We start from the raw sequence: 25,312 nt of genomic DNA on the forward strand, positions 1-25,312 counted from the left end.
TGTGATTTGAACCCAGGAGCCTGTAGCCCCCACTGTGTCCCCAAGTTGAGGACCATGTGAGATGTTGGAGAGGGTGTCTGGGAAAATTTCTTGGAGAAAATGAGATTGAGCAGGGCCTGGAGTGGTGACGAGAGCACTGGTGTCCAAGGACATTGCAGGCAGAGGGACCAGGAAGCAGGTCCCCTGGTGTATCCGGGGAAGGGAGTGGAGTATAGGGAGAGAAAGGGCAGCAGGAAGGGAGGCTTGGGCCATGACATGGGGACTCTGAATTGTCAGGCCCGGGTGTAGAGCCTTGATTCTGTGGGCAGAGGACGGAAAGGGTGGAACAGGCAGAGCTCACAAGTGGAAGAGGCCCTCGTGGGGGCAGCACTGCCAATAGCGCTCTATCAGCGGTGCTCACAGGGTCCCTAAGAAGGGCAGCCCCTTTGTGAGGCATCATGTTGGTCCCCCAGACCCCTGAGCTGCCTGCCGTAAAGTGACTGTGTGACCTGGCATCCTCCCAGCACCCGGGAGGCAGTGGGCAGAGTGGTTACTCCATTTGACAGATCAGGGCCTGGACCAGGGGGAAGAGAGGAAGTAGCCTGAGGCTCCACCCCTCCCCCACCCAGGCGGCTGGAGCACCAGCTGTGAGTGGCCTCCATGCTGGGGACCTGGGGACCCAGGGCTGGGTGTCACTGGGCCACCACAGTTCCCAAAGAGCTGCCTCGTGACGTCCCTAGGCCTCACTGCATTCCCAAGGCGGGCGTTTTGAATTTCTTTGCATGAATATGACATAATCACATGTTTGAAATTTTGCAAAACCAAAAAGAGAACGGATGACTCAAACCACCGTAGAGGAATGTTTTCTTTGGTCTTGTTCCCGTCCATGTGTGACATCGCGCTTAGCACAATGTCTGGCACATAGTAAGTGCTCAGTGAGGAGTGATTTCAAATTCATTGCTGGGATTTTAGAGTGAGAACGGTGCGCAAGCCAAAGGCCAGTCCAGCCTCATCTCGGATGAGGTGCTTCAGGCTCCCAATGGGGTTGTCGAGAGAATTATTGACAGTAATGGGCATTGATACATGTAACACCGTGGCAAAGACATTTCCTGTGATTCTAGATGCGTCATCACAACTGTTTTTTGTAGCCCATCATGAGGATTGTGGTGCAGTCTGCTCAGCTTTGCTCCCCCTGTCAGATATTTCGGTTGTTCCTCATCTTCCACTATTTGTGTTGCATAACAAGAATGTCTGATGAACCATCTTCTTGCATAAAGCTCGTCTGATGTCCAACCTGGGTGGGCGCCCAAAACCGAGATGTCAGAGGGCAGCGGGAACCTGGCTGTGTGTGAGTGGGTGTTCTTTCCAAGCATAGTCAGATCTAACCCTCCAACCCCTGGGTCAAGACTTTCTCTCCCTGAGCCCTCTGTTCCCCCAGCACTACCTCCTTCCTGCCCAGACCTACTGCAGAGAAAGGCCCTGGAAGCTCCCTTGCTAATGCGCTAAGGGCTGGGCTCCCTTTGGTGCTAATGGCTGCAAACATCATCCATGATTTGCAGTGGGTCAGTTCCTGAGCCAGGGTCTGCAGTCTCCACCCAATTTGAGCACGCATGGCTGAAGAAAACTGAATCCTTCCTGAATAAAATTGAACCCAGATTCCCCAAGTTTGGCAAAGGAAACAGAAAACCTTGTGAGGTGGGCTCAGCCTGGTGGCTCTGCCTCCTGTCCCAGAGTTAAGTTGCCTTTTCGGGGTCCCTGGCTGCTCTGCCCCATATCAGTCCCAGGAAGCATAGCTTTCCAGTTGGTGTCATGGCTCAAGATTGGGCCATGAGGGAATTCCCTTGTGCTGGGTTAAGTATCTGGCATCAGCCCTGCAGCAGCCGGGGTCAATGCTGTGGCCAGGGTTCAATCCCTTGCCCAGAAACTTAGGCATGCCACGGGCACAGCCAAAGCAAAGGGGGTGCTTGGGCCGTGACCTTCCCTTAATGCCTCAGAGCTTCTCCTTTGCCCCTTCCTAGATGCGTGACTGGAGCAGGATACTGCTCTGTGACTGTTTACACCTCTGTAATGTGAACAACAACAACAACAACAATAATAATACGCTATCTCATGGAATTATTGTCAGGATTAAAACACTCATAATGTGTAAAGCACTTGAAACAGGGCCCAGTAAATGTTAGCTGCTATTGTTTCAGCTCAAAAATGACTTTACTTTTGCAATCACGTTTCTGATAAGGGACTTGCATCCAGCATATATTAAGAAATCTTAGAGTTCAGTAATGAAAAAGATAGGATTTCCCATCATGGCTCAGCAGAAACGAATCTGACTAGTAACCATAAGGACACCGGTTCGATCCCTGGCCTTGCTCAGTGGGTTAAGGATCCAGCATCTGGTGTTGCTGTGGCTGTGGTGTAGGCCGGCAGCTACAGCTCCAATTCAACCCCTAGCCTGGGAACTTCCATATGCCACGGGTGCAGCCCTAAAAAGACAGAAAAAAATAAATAACCTAAATTAGAAATGGACAAAGGCAATATTCTGTGGTGTTCTATATGGGAAAAGAGTTTGAAAAAGGATGAAGGTGTGTATATGTGTAGCTGAAACACTTTTCTGTACAGCAGAAATTATCACATTGTAAATCAACTATCCTCAATAAAACTTTCTAAAATGGGGGAAATAATGGGCAAAGGACTTAAATAGGCATTTCTCCAAAGAAGATATACAGATGACCAAAAACGCATAAAGAAATACTCTGCATCATTAGCCATCAGGGAGATGCAAATCAGCATCATAATGAGATACCCCCTCACACCTTCTAGGATGGCTGGAATGAAAAAGATGGGCAATAACACGTGTTGACAAGGACGTAGACCAATTGGAACCCTCATGCACTGATGATGGGATGCAGCAGCTGCTTTGGAAAACAGTCTGGCAGTTCCTCAATTAAACATAGACTTACTGTGTGATCTAGCAGTTTGGCTCCTCAGTGTATACCCAAAATAAGTGAAAACATAGGTCTTCACAAAATTTTGTACCTGAATGTTTGTAGCAGCGATATTCATGGTAGCTAAAGAGTGGAAGCAACCTAGAAATAAATGACATGAATAAAATGTGGTGCGTCAATAAAATGGAATATTATTTAGCCATGAAAAAGAATGAGATACTGATCCATGCTCCAAAATGAATGAACCTTGAAAACATGCTAAGCAAGAGCAGCCAGTCACAAAGGACCCCATACTGGATGATCCTAGTTACATGCAGTTTCCAAAATAGGCAGATCTATAGAAATAGAAAGTAGATTCGTGGTTGCCGTGGGTTACGGAGAGGGAGGAATGACTGCTAATGGGTATGGGGTTCTCTTTGGAAGTGATGAAAAAGTTCTAAATTTGATTGTGGTAATAGCTGCACAACCCTGTGAATATACTTCAACACCACTGAACTGTGTACTTCAAATGGATTGATTTTATGGTTATTTGAATTACATCGTAACAGAGCTGTTAAAAAAAAACAACAACAACAAAAAAAAAACTTACCAAAGGCTCATGGAAGACCATGGGAAAGCAGATACACAGCATGACATTGCCCAGAAAATCCAGCCCACCCTTGACACTCCTCCTGGTTTGCTTTCACGGGGCAGAGGCCATCTAATCGTCACCTTGCCAGAGCAGGTCAGCAACTTCTGAACTCATACAGGCCTGTCCCCTGAAGCCAGGCCCAGAACTGTGGTCGCCGTGAAAGGCAGTGTGGCCAAATGGTAGGAGCCTGAGCTGGGACAGATTTAGCCTGACAGTGTTGTCACGGGATGAGCAGAAATCGTGGGCATAAGCGTGGGACCCTCTTCCCCTGCCCCTTACTGCCCTGAGAAGCCCCCCCATGCCCCCACCCATGAAGGACATGGCAGTGCCCATGGCAGCATGCCAAAGGTCTGGCAGAAAAACACCTACTCAGTGCTGCATGCAGACCCTAGTTCTCCCATTAGGGACATGCACAGACAGAGCCTTTTGTTGGAAAGGTCAAAGTCCAGCGTTGGTGTGAGCAAGGAGGCCCTCAGAACTCACCCCTGAGCCCCGCCTTCGGATGCCTGGGGTACACACGGCTGTGGCAGGCCAGAGCCAGAGGGGCCTGAGAGACCGTCTCCCCCCCGCCCCCCCCCCCCCGACCCCTTTGTTCTCCAGACGGCTGACTGAGGCCCAGCCAGGGGAGGTGGCAAAGCTGAAAAGAGCAAGTGCATTGCATTCAGGTCCTGATCAGCCAGGGACTGCTGGGGTGGCCTTGGACATGAGTCATCTTTAAAAGGTGGGATTGCTGAGAAGGTAAAGCCAGCAGACCCAGGGTCTAATTAGATCTCGGCCGCTCAAGGGGGAGATTCGGCCCGTGTTCAACGGAATCCGCCCCTGAGCAAAGACGAAACGAGAGAGACAAGCCAGCAGGGAGGAGTCAGAGAAGCAGAAGGATTCTGTTCTCGAGATTTTAAAAATAAATATTTGTAAAAGTTTTTTATGCTTGTTGCAGAAAACATGGAAAACACAATGAGCATAGATTTATAAGAAAACAAAAGTCCTCCCTGCTGCTCCCCCACAAAGAGGCTCTCGAGTTGGACCTCTTTGGGCTGCTCCTGGCTCCTTGAGGAAAATGGAAATAGACTTTATGAAACATTTATTTCTATTGAGAAATGACCATCATTCTGCTCCGGTAACCTCTGGCAGCCTGGCTTGGCTTGCACGGAGGGAGAGGCAGACAAATAGAATTTGTCAGACCCAGTCTGAGCCCGGTTCCCCGAGTCTGTGTTCCAGAATGTACAGTCATTCCAAAGATGATTAAAAGCCATTGTGCTGCACACAGTTAGCAGATGGGTTCTGAAGCAGAACCCTTATGGTCCAAGTTTGAGGGGAACTGTGGGGTACACCGGCGGCTCTGCTGCTGGTGAGGTTCTGGGAGCTGAATGGGTTGTGGGGGGAGTTGCCTGGGCCAGGACCTGAGAAATGGGACCTTATAGAAATAAGCAACACCTTCCATCCATGAAAGGCAGGAGCAGGCGGTCAATGGTGGCGTAGGGCTCAGGACCCAGGAGTCCAGCGCTCGTTCTCTGCAGGTGTAGGAGGAGATGGAGGGGCCTCGGCCCACATTGAGCTTGGAGCTGCTGCCTTTTTTCTCAGTGTGAGGAGCAAAGTGCCCCTGAGGCCAAAGGTCAGGGAGCCCTGGGCTGAGAGTCTGAAGCTTGGGCTCCCTGTCTTGGTAACTCCATTGACTTGAGCCAGTCTCTTCCCCTTCCCCAGCCTCAGTCTCCCCATCTGGAAAGTGGGCAGACTTATTCTAATGCCTGTGCCGATCAGACCTTCTGTGATTTAAATAAAGAACCTTGCTCTCGTTACCCAGGGGTGGGATGGAACGTGGGTGACCAGTCCCGACGGAGCAGATTGTTTCAGTCAGTGAACATGCCCTGAGCCCCTGCTGTGAGTACCGTCCACTGCTAGGCCCAGGGGGAGAGGCCCTTCCATGGGACCAGCACCAACCTAGGTCTGACTCACACCCCCCATGGTGGGAGAGAGGGACCCGGAGGCGACAGTTAAAATCCTGAGTCCTGGAGTTCCCGTCGTGCCGCAGTGGTTAACGAATCCGACTAGGAACCATGGGGTTGCGGGTTCGGTCCCTGCCCTTGCTCAGTGGGTTAACGATCCGGCGTTGCCGTGAGCTGTGGTGTAGGTTGCAAATGCGGCTCAGATCCCGCGTTGCTGTGGCTCTGGCGTAGGCCGGTGGCTACAGCTCTGATTGGACCCCTAGCCTGGGAATCTCCATATGCCGCAGGAGCGGCCCAAGAAATAGCAAAAAGACAAAAAAAAAATCCTGAGTCCTGGGCTGTGATGAGGGAAGCACAGGACTGTGGGACCCGAGGGGAGCATAGCTGTAACAGTAGGGGAATCAGGGAAGGCTCCCTGGAAGAGGTGGCACATGTCTGACGCTTGGTTGGAAGATGAGCAGGATTTTGCCAGGCGAAGTGGCAGGAGAAAGGCATTCAGGGTAAAAAGTGATGGGAGCAGAGGCACATCCGTGCAGGCTGCATGGAGAATGACACACATCCCCGGTGTACAGTAGTGCTGGGCAGGGTGGGGGGCGTAACCAGAGGTGGGAGGTCCTGTCGTGTGTGTCTCTCTCTTTTAACTTTTTATTGAAATGAGACTCGCAAGATTCATCCTTTTAAAGAGTATAAATCAGTGTTTTGCATAGATTCACAAAGTGTGAAACCATTGTCATGATCTAATTCCAGAACATTTTAATCACTGTCCTTCCCCCCAAAAAAACCCCTGTACCTATTAGAAGACATTACCATTTTCCTTTCCACCAAGCCCCTGGCAACCGTTAATCTACTTTCTGTCTCTTTGGATTTGTCTCCCGTGGGCATTTCATATAAATGGAACCATACAGTGCGTGGTGTTCTGTCTGGCGTCTTGCACTTACTATAATGTTTTCAAAGTTTGTCCATGTCGTAGAATGTATCAGTATTTCTTTCCTTTTTATGGCCAAATAGTACTCAATTGTATGAATACACCATTTTTGTTTAGTTATTCATCACCTATTGGCATTTGGGTTTTTTCCTACATGATGTAGTAGTTTTGTTTGTTTGTTTTTTTGTCTTTTTGCCTTTTCTAGGCTCTCTCCTGTGGCATATAGAGGTTCCCAGGCTAGGGGTCCAATCAGAGCTATAGCTGCTGGCCTATACCACAGCCACAGCAACTTGGGATCCAAGCGGCATCTGTGACCTACACCACAGCTCACGGCAATGCCAGATCCTTCACCCACTGAGCAAGGCCAGGGATCGAACCTTCGTCTTCATGAATACCAGCCAGGTTCATTAACCACTGAGCCACGACAGGAACTCCTGAGATAATTATTGATTCACCTGTAGGAGGAAGAAATCATAGATCCCGTGCGGCCTCTTATCTCATTTAGCCCTTACAGTAAACCTGCAAGGAAGGAGTGTTAACTGTTTTCCAGAAGACAGCTCTGGACCAGAGAGGCTAAGCAACTTGCCTAAGGGTAGGGGTCGGTCAGCGGCGGGGCTGGGACTGGAACCATGTTCTGCCTGCCGTGCAGCCCTCAGCCCAGCCAGCTGGCACAGAGACCAGTCCCAGACGCCAGGCTGAGGCCGCAGAGCAGGGGGGTGAAGGCGCATTCACTCCTCCGTGGTGCTCTGGCCACTGCCGGGGAGCAAAACACAGCCTCGCCCTCCCCACTGCAGGCCTGCAGCTCAGACCTGCCCTAGGAGTGAGCACATTTGTGTCCACTGGTTTCTTAAGTGGTCACTCTGTCTCCTGAGATGCCTCGGTCATCGCTGGTCACCACGTGGAAAACAGCTTGGCGACGTCACTCCATGAGAAGGCATTCCTCGGTGCATCCCACAGGGCGGGGGCGGGTTCCCTGACGCAGACACACAGCCGTCATCATCCTGGGCCGTGTCCCTAGCTGTTTGGAAGGTTGGTTGCTGTCCATGTCTTCCTGCACCCTCAGATCCCCTCTGGAGGGGACCATGCTGTTCCTGCGGGTTTGCGTGGAAGCTGAGTTTAGAGGGAAGTCCTTCACCCACACCACCTAGGATGGGAGCGGGAGCACATGGCCAGTCCAGACCAGACTCAGACATTTCTGGCTCCATGTTGAGGGTGGGCATATCCCCAGGTCCTGTTACGTGGGGCAACTCACCCAAAGCCACGGGCAGAATTAAGAAGGTAGAAAGTAGAGCATAAAGCATAAAAAAAGGAGCTCCCGTCATGGCTCAGCGGGATATGATCCTGACTAGTATCCATGAAGATGCGGGTTTGATCCCTGGCTTCGCTCAGTGGGTGAGGCATCTGGCGTTGCCATGAGCTGTGGTGTAGGTCACAGACACGGCTTGGATCTGGCATTGCTGTGGCTGTGGCGTAGGCTGGCAGCTGTAGCTCCAATTCAACCCCTAGCCTGCGAACTTCCATATACCATAGGTGCAGCCCTAAAAAGAAAAAAAACACTAACAAAAAACCAGAAAAGGAAACATTACCTCCATCTACAGCACTCAGAAATCACCTATTTAACATTTTAGAGTGCTTTTCCAGACCTTTCTCTCCATGTGTGATAATTACACTCTCTACTAGAATGGACTCATGCTAGACGTGCTGTTTGGTAACTTGCTTCCGTCACGGTCGTGTATTTTGGACACCTCGCCACGTGCCCTTGGCTGACGCACGAGTGAGGAAGCAAATGAACTGCCATCTGCTGTCTCGTGCCACTGAACGAGTCAGGCTTTGTGAACCCTGCCTTCCTGGATCCGGGAGCCTCCGTCTCCATCCTGTCACTGACCCCCTGTCCTCTGTAGCCTCGGACCTCAGTTTCTCTGTCTGCTCAGGGGGTTGCTGCTGGTGTTGGGCAGGGTCAGAACCATGTCCGGGGCTGAGTCTCCATCATTTCCATCCTCGAAAGGCCAACGAAGATGCTGACTCCCAGAAAGGTTAGGTGGAGTGAGTCAGGATTTTAACTTGTGCCTGAATGACTCCAGAGCACTCTCCACCCCAGAATGAGCATGCCCTAAGAATCCAGGGAGGCCACAGTTGGTGGCAGGGGCAGCCATACCCTCTCTGAACTGTCTCTATGTTCCTACCTATAACACACGGACCTCTGAGGGCCAGCCAGTCCTGATGTCGTGTGAGCCTCAGGTTCCCACGAAGCCAGGCCCAGCCGCCTTGCTTTTACCCCTGGGCCAGGGGGGTCCTAGAGATGAGTCCAGCCCAGGATCTGCCCCAGAGCCTCTGCAGAGGAGCCACCACTGGAGCTGAGCCCTGGCACCAGAGGGAATTCCAGGCTGAGGGAACAGCCTGTGCAAGGGCACGGAGGTATAAATTTCCAAGCCCAAATAGTCAGTGTTAAGTGGAGACCAAAAAGGGAGAAGGGAGTGTGGGGAGCCAGCCACAGCCGGAAGGCCCGCAGAGTCAGATGGTGGGAAGCTGGACATGCCAGGCTAAGGGCCCCGGGTTGTATCCTGAAAGCAGTAGGGAGCCATGGATGGGTTTTGGGCCATGACATGGGAAGGCTTGCAACTGAGGAATTTCTCTGGCTGCAGGGTAGAGTTGGGTTCGGGGGCAGAGGCCAGGGTGGAGACAGGCCAGTGAGGAGGGAGGCAGGACGGGCCTATGCCTGGTGCTGCCATGGGGAGAGAGTGGTCAGAAGGCCTCCCCTGGACCCCCGGCCCTCCCACCCTCCCAGGCTCCCAACGTGCTGCGCCCAGGACGGGAACTGGGGACTCAGCTCTCAGTCCTCAGCCCCCGCTGGCAGCTCAAGGGTGCCAGCTGGGCCCAAGCACAAGGCAGCGATTTTTTTCCCTGTAAATGATTGGTGCCCAAGTCATAGCTGAGTGGCTCAGCACAATGGCATCCTTCTCTTTTTGTCCTCCTTCATTTTAGAAGCCAAAGCTAAATGTTTTAATTTGACATTATTCCTGACATAATGCTAATGAGTTCCAGGTGTCCCCCTGCGTCGGGCTGCGCAGCCAGGCATCTGGGCGGGGCCCTGCCCACCCCCCCCACGGGTTCTCAGCATGTCCCTCCTTAAGGACCCCTTCCTGCTCTGTCATATGGTTGTAATTTTTTTTCAGTTCACTTGGTCGTTCTTTCGTGTGGTGACCCCAGGGTCCCCTGCTCAAGGGACAGAAGGGTCCCATGAGAGTCAGGCGGCCTGGCTGGCCCCGGGGAAGGCACACGTCCCTTCCAGACCCCCAGGCACCCAGGCAGGTAGGGGTGGGATGCCTCCCCCAGACTCTTCTAGAACTCTCCAGCCTGTGTTGGGCTGAACATCTGGAGAATTGGCCTTTTAAGGGGAATCCACAATCTCAGGGGATGCGAAAAACGGTGTGGCCGCCATTATTGCCAGCCTTGTTCTTTTCCATTTAATTCTTTGTTTCTAGTGATTTCTAGAAACTGGCCTAATGTTTCCTAAGTCTGAAGACCAGTCTGAATTCAGTGGAACACCATGTGACAACAGCGACAGAGCTTTGGCATCAGACAGCCCTGGCTTCAGTCCTGTTGCCGCCCCTACTCCCTGGGCACCTGCATCCAGGCTTTCCGGGAAAGAGGGCGACAGAGCACCTTCTGTGCAGGGTGCCCTGAACAGCACAGAGGGCAGTGCCCAGAAAGGGGGCCACACAGGCCGCACAGACTCAGAGATGCCCCCTGAAGGGGCAGTTTTCCTCCCTTCTGTTTTTTCCACATTCCCATGACAAGGCAGACAATGGTCTCCGTATTAGTTATGTCAGGTCTGAATTGGAAGTCCACAGACTTGAGTATAAGAGAAAAAAAAATTGTCCTTGAACTCCCTTCCTGTTCTGAGTGTGTCTTCCCCCCTCCCCCACCACCCGCCAGGCTAGGTAACACTTCTCAGGCAGTCCACAAATCCCTGCCCCAGTACTGAACCAAGGGGTCCCCAGAGTCATTTCTCATGCTGGCACCTGCTGAGCCGTCCAGCACCCCGCCCCGCCTTTGGTCAGAGCCCACCTGAAAGGCTGCTCAGGGCCGTGTGGGCTCGACCTCTGGGTCTGGGACCTCTGGAGACATCTGGAGCCCTGCCCATGATGGGGGGGTTCAGCCCACCTGGGAGGAGCCCTGCTAGGCGGCCCCACAAGCCTAGCTGGGGGTGCAATAGCACACCAGGTCCCACTTTGAGGGAGCCCTGCCACCACCACCCCCCGCATCTTGCTTTTCCTCCGGTGTCCCTTTTCCAGCCAGAGCATTTTCCAGGGCTGGGAATGCAAGGAGCTCTGCCCGTCCTCCCAACCAGGCTTCTCCTGGCCTCCACTGATGTGGGGGGCTCCCAGCCCTGCCCCACACTCCTTTCCTTCATTAGCAGATATTCATGCAACCCCACTGTGTGCCAGGCCCTGTGCTGGGCACTCTAAGATGGGTTCATGGCAGAAAATCATCTGAAATATTAACTATGTGTGACTCATCCCTGTGTTCAGAGTTCTTTCCATTCGGCCCTGAGATTTTGAAACCCAAAAGCCAGGGACTGGCTCCTGTCTGCTCTGCTTTCTGCTAAGTTATCGCCTCCCGAGGCCCTTGCGTGGAGGCTCAGCGCTATTCCTACAAACACATTTGACAGATAAGAACTGAGGCTCAGCAGGAAAAGGGATTTTCCCAGGACGCCTGGCCCAGGGGACACCTCTGTGGCTAGGTGCCCAGCTTACAGCTGGATGTCTTTGGCACAGTGGGTCACTTGCGGGTTGGGGGCATCAGCAGCGGCTACCAACTGCCAAAAAGCCCCAGAGTGAGCCTGGGAGCCCTCATCCTGAGCCTGGGAGCCCTGGTCGTGCTTCTGGTGTGATTGCGGTGATGCTGGTAGGACCAGGGAAGAGAGGTGTCCTACAGACTGAGGCATTTGGCCACTGGAAAAGTTTGACCTGTCTCTTCCCAGCTTCTCATCCCTTCCATAGGGTGGCTTTCATTTGTTTGTTTGTGTAATGGGTTCCTAATGGCAACTGATCTTCCTTCACCAGCTCCAGTGTGAGAGCTGGGCTGCCACCATTCCTGCCATCCACCATGACCAGTGAATCTAGGAACTGGGTTTGATCAGTGAAGAAGCATGCGATGTGGGGTCACGTGGCCCCATTCAGGGAATGGCCCCAAGTTGCCATCATAGGCTCAGTCCCTTGGGAGCTTCCCAGTGGATCTGTGGTGGGCGGTTGAGTAGGAGAGCGGCGATGATGCTGAGGCAGGTCATCCTGGCCTGTTTATCCTGCTGGGCCCCAGGTGTCAAGTCCAACCCAATTTAAATCCTTGGATGCTTGGATGTCCCTCAAGGTAACTTAGGAACCATCTTGTACCCTTTGAGCAGCACGGATGAACATGCAGTCGCCTGGTCGTTCCTGCGAACGTGGGGTGGGGCATCACTCACCTCCTTCCAGTAGGGCTCCCTCCTGACCAAGCACAGCCCTCTGTGACCTCACCCCCACCCCCCGCCCCCACCACAACTCCACAGGCCCCACTACCCTAGAGCTACACCCCCCAGCCCTGCCCCTGCTCCCTCCCAAGGCGCCCAGAGCCTCATAGAACATTCCTGATGGGAGCTGAGCCCCAGGTGCACAAGGGGCAGGTGATTCCCCGCCCCCCCCCCGCCCCCCGCTCTTCCCTCACCAGCCTCAGGCGGGAGCTTTGCCTGTTGTACAATTGTCTTGATTCCCACTGACCAGACCCGAAGTTTTCTTTCAGGAGATGCATAGAATGCCTTGGATCTCCTTTACCCTCAAGCAGCCCCAGGATGCTGTGAGTTGTCTGGGACTTAATTAATGTAGCTGCCACCTACAGGTGGCCCTAAGGAGGGCAGGTGACTGGTTTAATGTCACACAGTAGCCAGGGCTGGAATCAGGCCTTTAGATCCTAATGTTTTTTACATCATGGACTCTGTTGTGTCTTCTTGGAGTTCAGGAGAGGAGCCAAAAAGAGGACTAACGTCTTCTGAGCCCCTGTCCTGAGCCCCGTATCAAGGCCACACCCTGATGTGCATGATGGGCTCCTAAGGCCAGGAGTGTCACCCATTCGTGGGGAGCATACTGAGGCTCTCGGGGGCCAGGAAGAGGAAGAACTGGACCTGAGCCCCAGACCGTGCTGGGGTGGGGAGACAACCTGCCCAGGCTGCAGGCACAAGCTTATCTGGCAGGGGGATGAGGCTGGAGAGAAGCCCTTTGCTCCTCGCAGTTCCCCTGTCTCCTGGTCCCGGGGCAGCGCTCACCAGCCTCACCCCCAGCTCTTTGGGTCAGACATTGACCCACCTGGAAAGGTGTGTCTCCTCAGCAAATGGACCGGGTGCTTCTGCTTCTAGGTCAGTCCGTGGAGGGAGCCGGCTCCCCCTCCTGCCTGCCTCCCCTCCTGGGGATGAGAGGCCAGGCTGGCACCCGGCCAGACCCAGGGGGTGTGGGGATCTGCACAGAGGGGGAGCAGTGAGACACAGGCAGCCCCGGGATGGCAGCCAGGCAGAGCGAGAAGGGCAGGAATGGGGAGGACTGGGGGGCACTGGGGCAGGGGGCGGGGGGCCTGACCAAGCCGAAAAGGGCAGGGAGGGCTGGACCCTCAGAGGACACCACGTGGGCAGAGGCCTGCGGCTGGAGCTGGGGAAGGGGGAGGGGGCACCGGGCTGGAGGTCGGCGGGGCCGAAGGGGGGCCTGCAGTTCTGCCTGGGGGTGCTCCCCCGCCACGTGTAACCTCCCCCAAGCCAAGCCAGGCCAGCTGCCCTGAGAAGGTCAGAAGATACCACGCATTTGGCTGGCTCTTCCCACCTGCAGCCTCAGCGCCATCTCCTGGGTGCCCTGGAGCCAGGGAGAGATGTGTGGGAGCCTGACCGTCCATGGGTCGGGCTGTGTTGGGTCTCGAGATACTGGTGTGAGGACATGTCTGTATCCCCTAGCCTCTTGGAAGTGTCCGCTATCTGTTGTCTCGGGTGAATGTCCCTCCTGTGCACACACAAGCCACCGTGAGGCCATCTATGTTCTGGTGTATGAGCCAGTCTCTGCCTGTGCTGTATGTGGGGCTGTGTCAGGGTATCTGGAGCCCAGGACTTTGTATGTTTGTGCTTGTGGTGAGGTCTGAGGCTTGGGAGTCCTTGGGTCGAATTGTGTGTGTGCCTCCCTGTGTGTGTGGCATGAGTCGTGGTATGTGTGTGCATGTGTGCTGTGTGTTGGTGTCCTGGGGTTCTGTCTCTTTGACATGTTGCTAGCTTGGCAGGAGAGGTGTCAGAGTATGTGTCTGCATTTCTGGTCTGGGGCTGGTGGTGTGTATGTGTGCCCTTCTGTGCAGTCTGCCTTCTGCTGGGCCCTGGCCGAGAGCTGAGCCCTTCTCCACCCCTCAGACGATGTCCATAGCTCAGCACAGGGAGCCCTGGATCCCGCTGGCCACCTGGTGAGCAGGCTCCACCTCCCCGTGCACCCGCTACTCCAGGGGGGCTCTGCACGCACGCATGCATGCATGCCCTGGGAAGGGGGCCTGACCCTTGGCCCTCACTGGCTGGGAACAGGAGCCGGTTTCTTGCCCAGACAAGGAATTCCTGCTGGAGAAGGACCCAGCCCAGAGCCTCCAGTGCAGTCCTGGTGAGGAAGCAAGGGGGAATCTATAGCTCCCCCTCCCCCGCCCCGCTAGCTTGTGAATCCCCTGCCAAGGGCAGGCACAATCTGCCCCCGGCTCTGGCAGGGGGGGCTGCGGCCTGTCTCTTGTGTGCCTCCAGCTTCTTGTGATGGTTATGAAGGCCTGGAGAGCTGGGAGATGCTGGCCTGGGAGCACATGGCATCCCTCAATCCTGGCTGCCTAGGACAGGAGCAGCCCCAGAACAGGGGCGCTGCCGGCAAACCCAGGCTCCATCCCTCACCAGCTGGGTCCCTCTCACAGAAACTCCCTGGGCCTCGCTGCCCACCTCTGTGACAAAGGGGCTTGTCATGCTGGCCTAAGGGGACTGGTGAGATGGTGTTTAGGGCTGTTACCGTCATAGTTTCCCTCCTGCTCCCATCTGCCCGTTCATGCCTTCGCTCAGCAGGTACCAGGGGCCCAAGGCTGGACCCTCCCCTCCCAGAGCACAGTCCAGCCTGGGGCCCTCCCCTCCCAGGCCCTGAGAAGACCCCTGTGGAAACCCCACGGGGTTCAGAGGACAGGGACTGCAGGGCTGCGTCCCCCTCCTAGGGTGCGGACTGAGGGCTGGACCTCAGCTCCCGGCTGGCCGGCCGTGCCAGCTGGCCAAGCACAGAGTTACTTGACATCTTGAAGAAGGCTCTGGCACCACGCAGCTCTCCCATCCAAATCACTGTTGTAAAGTAGGTTAAAAGTTTGTACGAAAATGTGAAGTTGATCCCCGAATGGCCTGCCAGACTGTTGTAACCCAATATATTTTACCCTTAAACCAGAAATGTGTTTGTTTAGAAGCAAGTCACTGGCAAATGCCAAAACTGGAGGCATTTCCTCCCCCCACCCCACCCGTGTGCCCTGATCCCCCTCCTTGCCCTTTGTGTCCAGATCCTTAGCCAGAGCGTGAGAAAAGGGGCCTCCCCCTCCTTGGACCCTGTCAGCCGTAGGGAGGAAACTTGACGTTGCTGAGGTACCCGCTGTGTGCCAGTTCCTGTGCTCGGCATGGACAGCAGCTGTTTGTGGTGGCCCCATTTTAGAGAGGAGAGTGAGGGTGGGGACGGGACATAACTTGCCCTGGCCATTGGGGTGGGGGGGCACCCCGGCACAAACTTCTGTCTGTGTGACTTTGCGGCCTTTGGCCTGTGGCACAGTCCCGCATGTCATAGGAAATGGGGCTCCCAATCCTCCCCCAGGGCCCAGTACGGGGGCCGCCCTGAATGACCCTGCTTGGCCCTTTGACAGATGCGGGAAAGGCTCAGAGAGGGCAGCTTGCGGAGTGGGGAATGCCCAGCCCTGCAGGTTCTGACGTCGGACCCAGTGTCCTCTCCCTCCCCCAGCCAGAGTCTGGAGGGTCCCCGGGCTTGGCCTGGCCGGGAGGATGGTGCCCCCTCCCCAGCTGCCAGGACGGCTCCTCTGCGTCTTTCATCTCCTGCCCTTGGTTCTGTGAGCTGCATGCAGCGGTAATGGATTGCAGCGGACTTTTTTCAATTAGGTTCTGATTTTCCCCTGCCTGTTACTATAAAACTCCAGATGGTCCAGGGCTTCACGGTTCCCGGGGTATTTTCCCCGTTATTTGAATCTTCTTTTGTAACACGCCCCACATGTGGGAACTGGGCCTTTCAAGGCTCTGTGCGCTGCCTCGGCGGACTTGCTCTTCTCCGCTGTGTCGCCCCGGCTTTCCTTTTCATGGGATGGCAGCTCCTCTCGGAGGCTCCGGGAGGAAGGTGGGCGTCCCCCTTTCCCAGCCTCGGCTCTGCATCCAGGGCTGGGCCAGGTTTTGCCTGGGAAGGGAAGCCAGGGTGTGAGCGCTCCCCGGTGGAAATCATGGTCATAGATTCCCAAGTGCCAGCCTGTGCGGGGTGCTTTCTGTAGGGGTCCCGGAGGCCGTGGCCAGAGCAGTTAGGGACACATACGAACAGACTTGCACGTCAGCCAGACCCAAGATCCTATCCCAGCTCTGCCCCTTCCTGGCTGTGTGACCTGGAGCCAGTGAGGTTGCTTTTCTGGGCCTCAGTGTCCTCATCTGCAGAGTGGGGCTAGGAAGGAGCCTTGCCAGAAGAGGATGCTGTCAGGTTAAATGGCACACCACACAGAACACACACAGCCCCTGCCCCTGGCAGGTGACTGAGAGGCTGTCACCCAGTCACTTACATCATTCTGAATTCCCCCACTTTCATCATAGTACACATATTAATATTAATTCATTCTAGTAAGAAAAAACCTCTCATTCTCAGATTTTTTTTTTTTTTTTTTTGTCTTTTTGCCTTTTCTAGGGCCGCTCCCACAGCATATGGAGATTCCCAGGCTAGGGGTCCAATCGGAGCTGTAGCCATCAGCCTACGCCACAGCCACAGCAATGCGGGATCCGAGCAGCATCTGTGACCTACTCCACAGCTCATGGCAATGCCGGATCCTTAACCTGCTGAGCAAGGCCAGGGATCAAACCCGCAACCTCATGGTTCCTAGTTGGATTCGTTAACCACTGAGCCACGACGGGAACTCCTCATTCTTAGGACTTTTTAGACAGTTAGATATCCCTTCTGTTCCTTGTTCCCTCTCCGTGCACCCCTTATGCACAGTAACAACCCTCTCTGTTGCACATGGCATGTGAACCTTTGTTTCTGGCCCCATAAATCTGTTGTGTTTGGTCATGTGAGCTGGTGTATTTTCAAATTCATCCTGAATAAAAAGTGCCCGGGTAATTCTCTGTGTGCACCTGGTTGGCATCAGGGCTCTGGGCCACAGGATGCTGCGTGTGCCTTGTGGCTCACAGGGGCATCTGCCATGTACTCAGGTGTACTCAGCTGATGCCCCCATTTACAAATGAGGACTCTGAGCTCTGGAAGGCGAAATGAACTTGCCCAAAGTCATCAGCTGGAAAGTGCGGATGGGCACCCAGGCCACTTTGATGCTGAAACACAGTGGGGGGGGGGGGCGGTGGGCACAGGCATCACCAAGCCATTACTGGGGCCAGGTCACACCCCCCAGAATGCTGGGGTGAGGATCTGTACTCGGGAGACAACAGGCCCCGTGGAGGATGTTGGGGGGAGAGACACTCAAACAGACCTATACAGGCTGAAGGCTTTGTTCTGGATGCTGGATATCATGTGGGAAAGAGTTGGGAGGGGAGGGGTGGGAGGCAGGATGGCTGCTGCCGTCACCTGGGCAAGCGGTGCAGGGGGTGTGGACCAGGGCAGTGGGCGGACAGGAAAGATGTTTAACAGGTGGCCTTTCTCTGGCTTGGCAGCTCGTTGGATGCAGGGACCAGGGAGGAGGGAATATGTTTCCGGCTCAGGCACCAGAGTTCCCCAAGTCAATGGCCTCCTTCTGCTCCACAGGCAGCCCCGCATCAGTGATGACACAACCTGATTTCTCTGGAAGCTTGGGATCCAAAAATCCCCAAACTTGCCTGCTCCAGATTGTGTCACCACTCCATGGGTTTGAATGCAGGGACCCTCAAAACTCCGATTTCTATATGTCCTTCTTCCACTCCCTTTCATTCCAATTTAGCAGATTCTTAGCTGTTTCCAGAACTTTTACCACCCCTCCCAGTCTCCCTGTGTCCTTCACCCTGTTTCTCCAAACCCTGCCCAGATATCAAGTCCCAGCTCCTCCGCGAATGCTTTAGCGACCCCTTAGGCTCCCCTAGCTGGAAGTCTCTGGAGACCAGCCCCTTCTTAGGGCTGAATACCTTCTCTTTCGTTTGTAGTTACATGTCTTTTGTGGTCTTTGTGGCCCTGAGGTCTCAGCTCCCAGCATGCTCCCAGCTACACCCAGGGGCAGCTGAGTGAAGCAGGAAGCTATGAAACAGCTGCAAAAAGATTCATGTATGAATGCGTGAATCCAAGAAGTGAGTGGATGGGAGGTTGGGCGGATTCATGACAAGTGATGGGGATACGAGTGAGCAGTGATGGGGGTGTGAGAAAGCTGGGGGTGGATGGGGCACACGAGGGACTTCAGAGCTGGGGGTTTGTCTGATGTGTTACCTTATGTTGAAGATGGATGGGCCACTTCTTTCTAGAAGAGATGACAGTTCTGATTGCACCTGAGCCCAGGCTTGGTGCCCTCTGGCACAGTGGGCGCAGTTCCCCCTTATTGCCCCGTTGCAATGGGGGTGGTTTGTCCCAGAAGGTCTGCTCTGCACGTTTGATACCCGGACAATGAGGGCAGGAAGGAGGGGTTTGCCCGGGACAAAATCTGCCCTAGACCCTCCGGACACTGGGGTGTTGCGGGAGAAATGTCAGTCTTCCTAAAAAGTAAAAATAATAATAATAATAATAATGTGTATTCCTGGGGTGCAGACCCCATGGAAGCATCTTTTTACCCTTGGGTCACCATAGCATTGCCTTAGAATCCATCCTTTACCCGCTCAGGGGAACCGAGACCCAAAGCCTAGGATGTGCCTGTTGGCTCTATTTCTGCCCCAACAAGATCCAGGTTTCCATTCTGGCAGCATTTGTTACCCTCCCCCACCCCCAGCACGACAGTGGTGGGGCACCTCTTCCTGCTGCCCTCCCAACCCCCACAGTCCATGCATGGGGTCCCTTCAAGCCATTCCCATCCCAAAGGCTATCTCACTCTCTTGGAGGTACCCAGAGACTGTTCTACGGGCTTGGCGTGGGAAGAGTTTTAGGGCCAGACCAATCAATGGCAACACATCAGCCAGGGCCCCTTGCTCTTTATTTCCAGGTCAGTAAAACCTGACCCACACTGGTGTCCTCCCTGAGGGCAAGACAGGCGTAACCACCACCACCACCACCCTAATCATAGTGATGACATTTTCAGAGTGTGTCCTATGTGACATATGAATCTATGTATTGCCCCACTGCCACAACAACGCTGAACTGGTTTCTCACATCTTCATTTTACAGAGAAAGACTCTGAGCCAAAGGGAGGGCACTGACTTGCCAAGATCACAGGGCCATCTATTTTCCACGTTTGGACCCTTCCTCCCAGGCTCTGACACACCAGACTGTGGAGGGCCTTGAATGCCAGGCTGAGGAGGTTGACCAGATGTCAGAAGGTGCAGTGGGCCCTGGAGGGTCCTGAGCAGGGGTGACCTGGTTAGATTTACAGCTGAGAAATAGATTCATAAAGCATTAGAGCGGGAGGGGCCTCAGGGGCTGCCAGCTGTAAGGCAGCAGAGAGGGGCTCAGGAGAAGCTCACATGCCCCAGCTCTACGATTCCAAAACCAGGCCCTTCCCCCATTGTGTGAGCCATGCTAGGTCCTGGCTTCCCGGGATACAGATGTGGGGGTCGGTGGGTGAGCAGACCTGTCCAGGGTCCCTGTCCTCAGAGATGGAGCCAGCAAAGCCGTGGGGTGACCCCCCTATCACAAGAGGTGCTGGGGCAGCTGCTTTCCCAGGCCCCAGGCCAATACCCCCTTGATATATATGATGGAGCCAAGGGCTGGAGAACCCAGGGTGTGCTGAGACTGTTAGTCCGGATATCAGGCTGCGGGAGGAAGATGGAGAGTGAGATGAGGGATAAGGAGTGAGAAGTAGAACCAGGACATGGGGGCACTTGGGAGCTCACCATGGCCAGTGGGATGTCACACATGCGCGTGCACACACACATACACACACTCTTCCAGCGCTGCAGAGGGACAGGTGGCCCAGGCATTGCCACCTCAGGCAGAATGCCACTCCACTACGTACCTGCCCTGTGACCCTGAGTGATGGCTACCATGACGATATTGAGCAGGAACCTGGTACCTAAATGACCACTTCCTGTGCGGTCCTCACAACCACCCCCCTGGAGTTGGTAGAACGCGCCCTGTTTGACAGATGAGGAAACCAGGGCTGAAGAATTGAAGGGACTCGCCTGAGATCACTCTCAGGTGGAGCTGTCAAGACACAAACCCGGGTCATCCCACATCAGGGTCCATGGCTGTAAAGTGCTGTGCTGTGTCTCTGCGCCCCCAGCCTCGGCTCTTGACAGTTGGAGAGGAACATTTGCCCTGAGGAGTGGAGAGGATATGCGATCCCAGCAGGGACAGTACCAGGCCTACCTAGCAGAGTGAGCACACGGGTGCTGAGCCTGCAAGATCCTTGTCCTCTTCTCTTTGTCTCTGTTAGCCCATCTCTGGGATTGTTGAAGGAGAAGCCCTGGGGGCTTGACAGGCATCTGCAAGCCAAGCCCGTGTACCCTCAAGGCCCTGGGAGTCTGCCCTGATGGGGGTGTGGCTCTGCCAGGGGTCCTGCAGCATCCTCTTCCCGAACCTATTCTGATGAGTCAGCATCTCTTCTCCACCTGCTGCTACCTCTGGTTCTACCTTGAGGGACAGCGCCCCCATCACGGTGCCCTGGGCTGCTTGCTTGTTATACCCAAGCCTGGGACTCGGCTCTGGGAAGTTTCAGGGGGGTGGGGGCGAGCAGCTGGGCTGGCATACGCAGGCACAGCCTGGGCAGGTGCACAGGTGTGGGTACCATGATGAACCCTGGAGGGAGGCATGTGCACCTCGAGGCACAGAACCCCTGTTTTTACCTCCATTGGATCACCTTGCTAACCCACCTTTGCCCCATGAGTGCGATGCCAGCCCAGCCCAAAGCCTCAGCCTGGAGACGTGGAGGGAGGGTAGTGGAGGTGCAGTGAAAACCTTCTCCCCGCCAGCTCAGAGTGTGGACCGAGGAGGAGCCGGGAGGTTGGGAAAGGCTTTTCAAAGGAGGTAGTGCTTGAGCACCACGTTTGCTAAGTGAGCCAAGGAAGGAACCGTGTTCCTTTCCAAGGGAACAGCGCCAGCAGGCCTGGGGGCATGGAAGTTCCCCACTCGTTCAGGGTCTCATCACTCCCGTGCGGCTGCAGAGTAGGGCGGACGCCGATGGGGGAGGTGTCCGGCCGTATTGGAAGACCGTAAAGACCAAGCGGCAGATCCCAGACTTTTGAAAAATGTACGAATTAAATTGTCAGCGAGTTGGAAGGGAAGGTGTCCCAGGAGGGGTGCAGGCCAAACCAAGGCGTGGGGGAGCAACTGTGCTGGGATGGAAGGCTGGCCAGACGGGCGTGCAGACCTGGGATGGGGGGTGATGGATGGATCTCCAGAGACCGGCCAACCCATCCAAAGTCAGCAGCAGCACGCTGCACGTGAGTCGTAGCTCCTCTGCCTCAGAGGTCCGTCCACCCTCCCAGCACGGGACAGGGAAGAACAAAGGGACTGGCTGGGGGCCGAGAGGCTGCCGGCTTCAGCCGCTGCTCCATCTCCCTGTGGATGAACTTGGCCAAGGCCTTGCAGGAGAGCGGCGGGTGGGGCGGGGGGGTGTCTTGTGGCCTATTTACTCCCCAAACAGGATTTCCTTCTGGTTTTGATGCACGGGAAAGGCATAACATCTGGAAATAGGAAGTGGAACAGCTTCTAAAACCCAGCTGCGGGCGGCTTGCCTTGGACCAGCCCTAGCAGAGCCGACCTGTGGTGGTGGCCGGGCCTTCAAGGGAGAGGTGCCGAGGGAACCCAGCCCTCCTGGTCATCAAGTGTAGATCCTTGTCCTCTCGTCTGCCCCGGCCAGGGAACCCATGGCTTGGGACAGGGAGCCGGCCCTCCTCCAATCTCTTCTTTCTTAAGGGTCCCCTCCCCCGCCCACCTGCCCAGGGAGGCAGCAGGCACAGAGGAACCACCTGGGCTTTAGCCCCAGACATGGGCTGCATCCTGTCCCAACCCTGTGATCACCCCAGGAAGCCTCCGTCTCAGAGGTGGGGCTGTTGAGGGTACACCCCTCACGGCGGTCATGGGGTTAAACACGCAGCCCCACGCCTGGACGGACAGAGCAGGTGTGAGCCAGGGCAGGTTCCCCCTCCTGCCCATGGCAAGCACTGTGGGGAGAAGACGGAAGAGGTAGCCCGTCCCACCAGGACCAGGGAATGCTCGCTGGGCAGCGTTCAAGCTGGACTTTGAAGGCTGAAGGGAGATGGCATGGACTGTTGAGACAGGATGTCCCTTACTGAGTGCCTTTCGTGAACAAAGGCTTGGAATTGCCTGGCAAACCCCTGCTGTCGCAAGCCTCTGGTGGGGAGTCAGGAGGGGCCAGAAGGTGTGGAGGCTGAATGCCAGCCTCATAGGGCTTTAGAGGGGACCAGCAGAGTCCCGTTCCTATATCAGACCTCCTGGGGTAGCTGTGGGACAGAGGACTTTGAAGTTAGAGGATTCTGGAGAGAGATGGGAGTGGGCAGAGGCTGCCGTGATCAGCATTGCTCATTGCTGTCTATCTACCCCGATCCTGACCAGGGGCCTCAGTCTGTGCTTTGCCCACTGCATGCTACCTGCCCAGCCTGGGGCCTGGTGGGCATTGAATAGATAAATGGCCAAATGAGAAACCAGACATTGAGTTTACTGTAGTCCGTGTGGATGCTGAGTTCCAAATGCAAAGCCCTTTGACGGTCAGTGTCCTGCCCCTTGGGGCCTTTCTATCAGTCCCGCGTAATGGCCAGACACTCTTAAGTCTGTAGGCAAGGAAATAAGGCATAGGGAGGCCAAGGGCACTGCCCAAAGCCTCACTGGGACAGAGCCCGACTCAAATCCAGGTGTTGGGCTCCAGATCCAGGAATGTGTGCACTAGATATGTACCTGCATCCTATCCATTCAAGGATGTGCTACCATTAGAGCGTCATGACGTTTCTAGATACCACTGCGGGGTGGGGGCAGATGTGTCCAGAGCCACAGAGGGAAAGACCCCTTTTTTCCTCCAGCCCTGGGGGCCATTTCTAAGTTCAGATCCATCAGGGCTTCCCAGATAGAGTCTGGACCCTGAACACTCCATGGGGAGTTAAACTGGGGCACCTGGAGGTCTCGGGCAGGACCGGGGCGGGGGGTGGGGGCAGGGAATGCTGGGCCGTTTCCAGGCTGGGTGGTGGACCCTCCAGGGGCTGCAGAGCACCCCTCACCAGCCTCTCCCGCAGTTTGAAGGCTGCAGCAAGGCCTTCTCGCGGCTGGAGAACCTCAAGATCCACCTGCGGAGCCACACGGGCGAGAAGCCATACCTGTGCCAGCACCCAGGCTGTCAGAAGGCCTTCAGCAACTCCAGTGACCGTGCCAAGCACCAGCGTACCCACCTCGACACGGTAGGCCTGAGGGCAGAGGCCGAGGGTGGAGGGTGGGGGGCGTGCACACTGCCCGCTTGCTGAGGTGCGGTGGCAGCTGGCTCCCCCCAGAAGCCCTGCCTTCACCCTGGAGCCCTGTTCACATTTTGGGCAGGATGGTTCTTTGGGGGAGAGAGAAGTACTGTCATCACAAGAGGGTGTTTAGCAGTGTCGCTGGCTCTACCCATTAGACAGGAATAATGTCCCCCTTCCCAACCAAAAATGTCTTGACATTGTCAGAAATCCTAGGAAGAGGGCCTTGTGCTTTCACTGTCCGCTGGTTGAGAACCACTGCCTTAGCCCAGATACACAAGCCTGGGCACTAGCATCCTTGCCTGTCCCCACTGAGAGGGCGAGCTCACATTCTGCATCCTCTCCTGCTCTTCCCACCCACACCTCCCGTGGAGACAGGCCAGAGGCTCTCTGGGGCCATTCTCTGTCTCCTGGGCACAGTGGGCAAGGCCGAGGTGAGCAGGGCCTGAGGCTCCAGGCCCCTGGAATTGTGACTGGGCCCCTTGCCCCGTGTCCATCTCGTTGCCCTGGACAACCCGCAGCCCTGTCTCCTGTGCATTCAGATGTCAGCACTTAACAGACCCCTTCTTAGAAGGTCGGCTCCCCCCATCCCACCCTGACCCTGCCAGTCAGGGGGTCCCTAGCCCATTTGATGGATGGGGGAGGCAGGCGTCTGGGAGGCTCCCTGCCTCCTCAGCGGGAAGGTGACAGAGCTGACTCAGAGCTGGGCCTCACCCCAGTCTCACAGGGCCTGTGTGAGGGGGGTGCACCCCGCCTGGGAGGACCCTGGCCCCCAGGTACAGCAAGATTCAGGTCCAGAGCCAGACTCCCCGTCTGGGCCACTGGCCTGTGTCTCTGCTCTTCACGCACATGTTTGGGGGATTGAATGGTGTGGGGCTGGGAGACCTGAGTGGCCTTCCAGCCCTGCCTGTCCAGTACCCAGACGTCCAGATGAGGAAACAGAGGCCCAGGAGGCAACTGAGCCCTCCAGGGTAAGTTGGCGGCCAGACAGCTCACAAAACAGCAGAGGTCAGAGCTGCAGGCCCCCTGGGCTTTGTTAGCTGGGAAACCAAGATCTAAAAAAGATGGGGGAGGGAGGGGTGGAAAATAGCAGGGAAGACAAGTCTGGGCCCAGGTCAGGCACTGGGCAGAATGTTCGACAAGGCTGCCCTCTCCTCTAAGATCATACACACCCTTCCCCAGTTTAATCCTGGTGACAAACCACAAGGTAGGGGCCTGTCCCCTTTTTGCAAAGAAGCTGAGACTCAGAGATGGAGTCATTGACCATCACATAGCCGGTAAGTGGGGGCGGGGACGCACACCCAGCCTGCCTGACTCCACGTCCAGTGCCCCTTGGAGCGTGTCAGCCCCCTACTGCCAGGAAGAAGGGCCCAGGGGACAGGCTAGGAAGGAAGAGCCCTGCCCCCAGCTGGAGTCCCACCCCTGTCCCCACCCCTCCGCTCTCAGGTCTCACTGTCACAGGGTTGGGGACATGAAGTGAGGAGGTATGCTGACAAGTCCTTTTGCCTTCGTGACCTTCTCACATGCGCAGCCCTTGGGGCTCTTGGCACCCAGTGCCGGCCCTGAGAGGCAGGGTTTGTGCCCTGGCACCCTGGTTACGGCTCTCGGAGCCACAACAGCATCAACCCTCTCTCCGCCCTCTCCCCCAGGCCTGAGCCATGTCCCTCCAGGCATCTAGGGGTCACCTACCCTGACTTACCCCCTTCCTCCCTTGTCCTGACTGCATTTCCTGGACCCAGCCCCAAAGCAACAGGCCTCTGGCCCCCACTGGGTGTGTGAACAGAGCTCCGAGGGCTGGGTCAGGTCAGGCCCAGAATGAGCCCACAGAGTTATCTCAGCCTGCATCTCCCCAGAAGGTCTGGGTGAAGCCGGGGGCGGTGCAGCCGCCAAGCCCGGCCTGCCTCGTGCCAGCCTCAGGGAAACGCAGCGGGCACTCCGCGTGGCTAGCTTGCTTTCCCAGCGCCGGAGGCTCAGGCCCAGCGGGTCAGCCCCACGCAGGCTGGGCCTTGTTTTCCAGAGTGACCCATTCGTGGCCCCAGCTTCCCTCGGGCACCAGAGAAGGTGGGATTCTCTCCATGGGCAGGAAAGCAGCAGAACGGAGGGGGGAGAAGTAGC

At 55.7% G+C, this 25,312-nt stretch overlaps 1 protein-coding gene across 4 annotated transcripts in view; it reads left to right on the top strand.

Annotated features, from left to right (window-relative positions):
- Positions 1-25,312, top strand: part of GLIS1 (GLIS family zinc finger 1) — a 225,235-nt gene that overhangs the window by 178,108 nt on the left and 21,815 nt on the right. For all 4 annotated transcript variants that reach the window (XR_014808280.1, XR_014808281.1, XM_084965083.1 and 1 more), the window contains one exon: positions 22,985-23,146. Coding sequence is in view for 2 of the 4 variants with exons in the window: in XM_084965083.1 (XP_084821209.1) it covers positions 22,985-23,146 (162 nt within the window). In the remaining 2 variants the exon portion in view is untranslated. The remainder of the gene's footprint in view (positions 1-22,984; positions 23,147-25,312) is intronic.

Source organism: Sus scrofa, chromosome 6 (genome assembly GCF_054392235.1).
Source record: "Sus scrofa isolate SSC_HxYL_T2T_F1_AM1 chromosome 6, Sscrofa_HxYL_maternal_Yorkshire_Landrace_v2.0, whole genome shotgun sequence".
NCBI lineage: Eukaryota > Metazoa > Chordata > Mammalia > Artiodactyla > Suidae > Sus > Sus scrofa.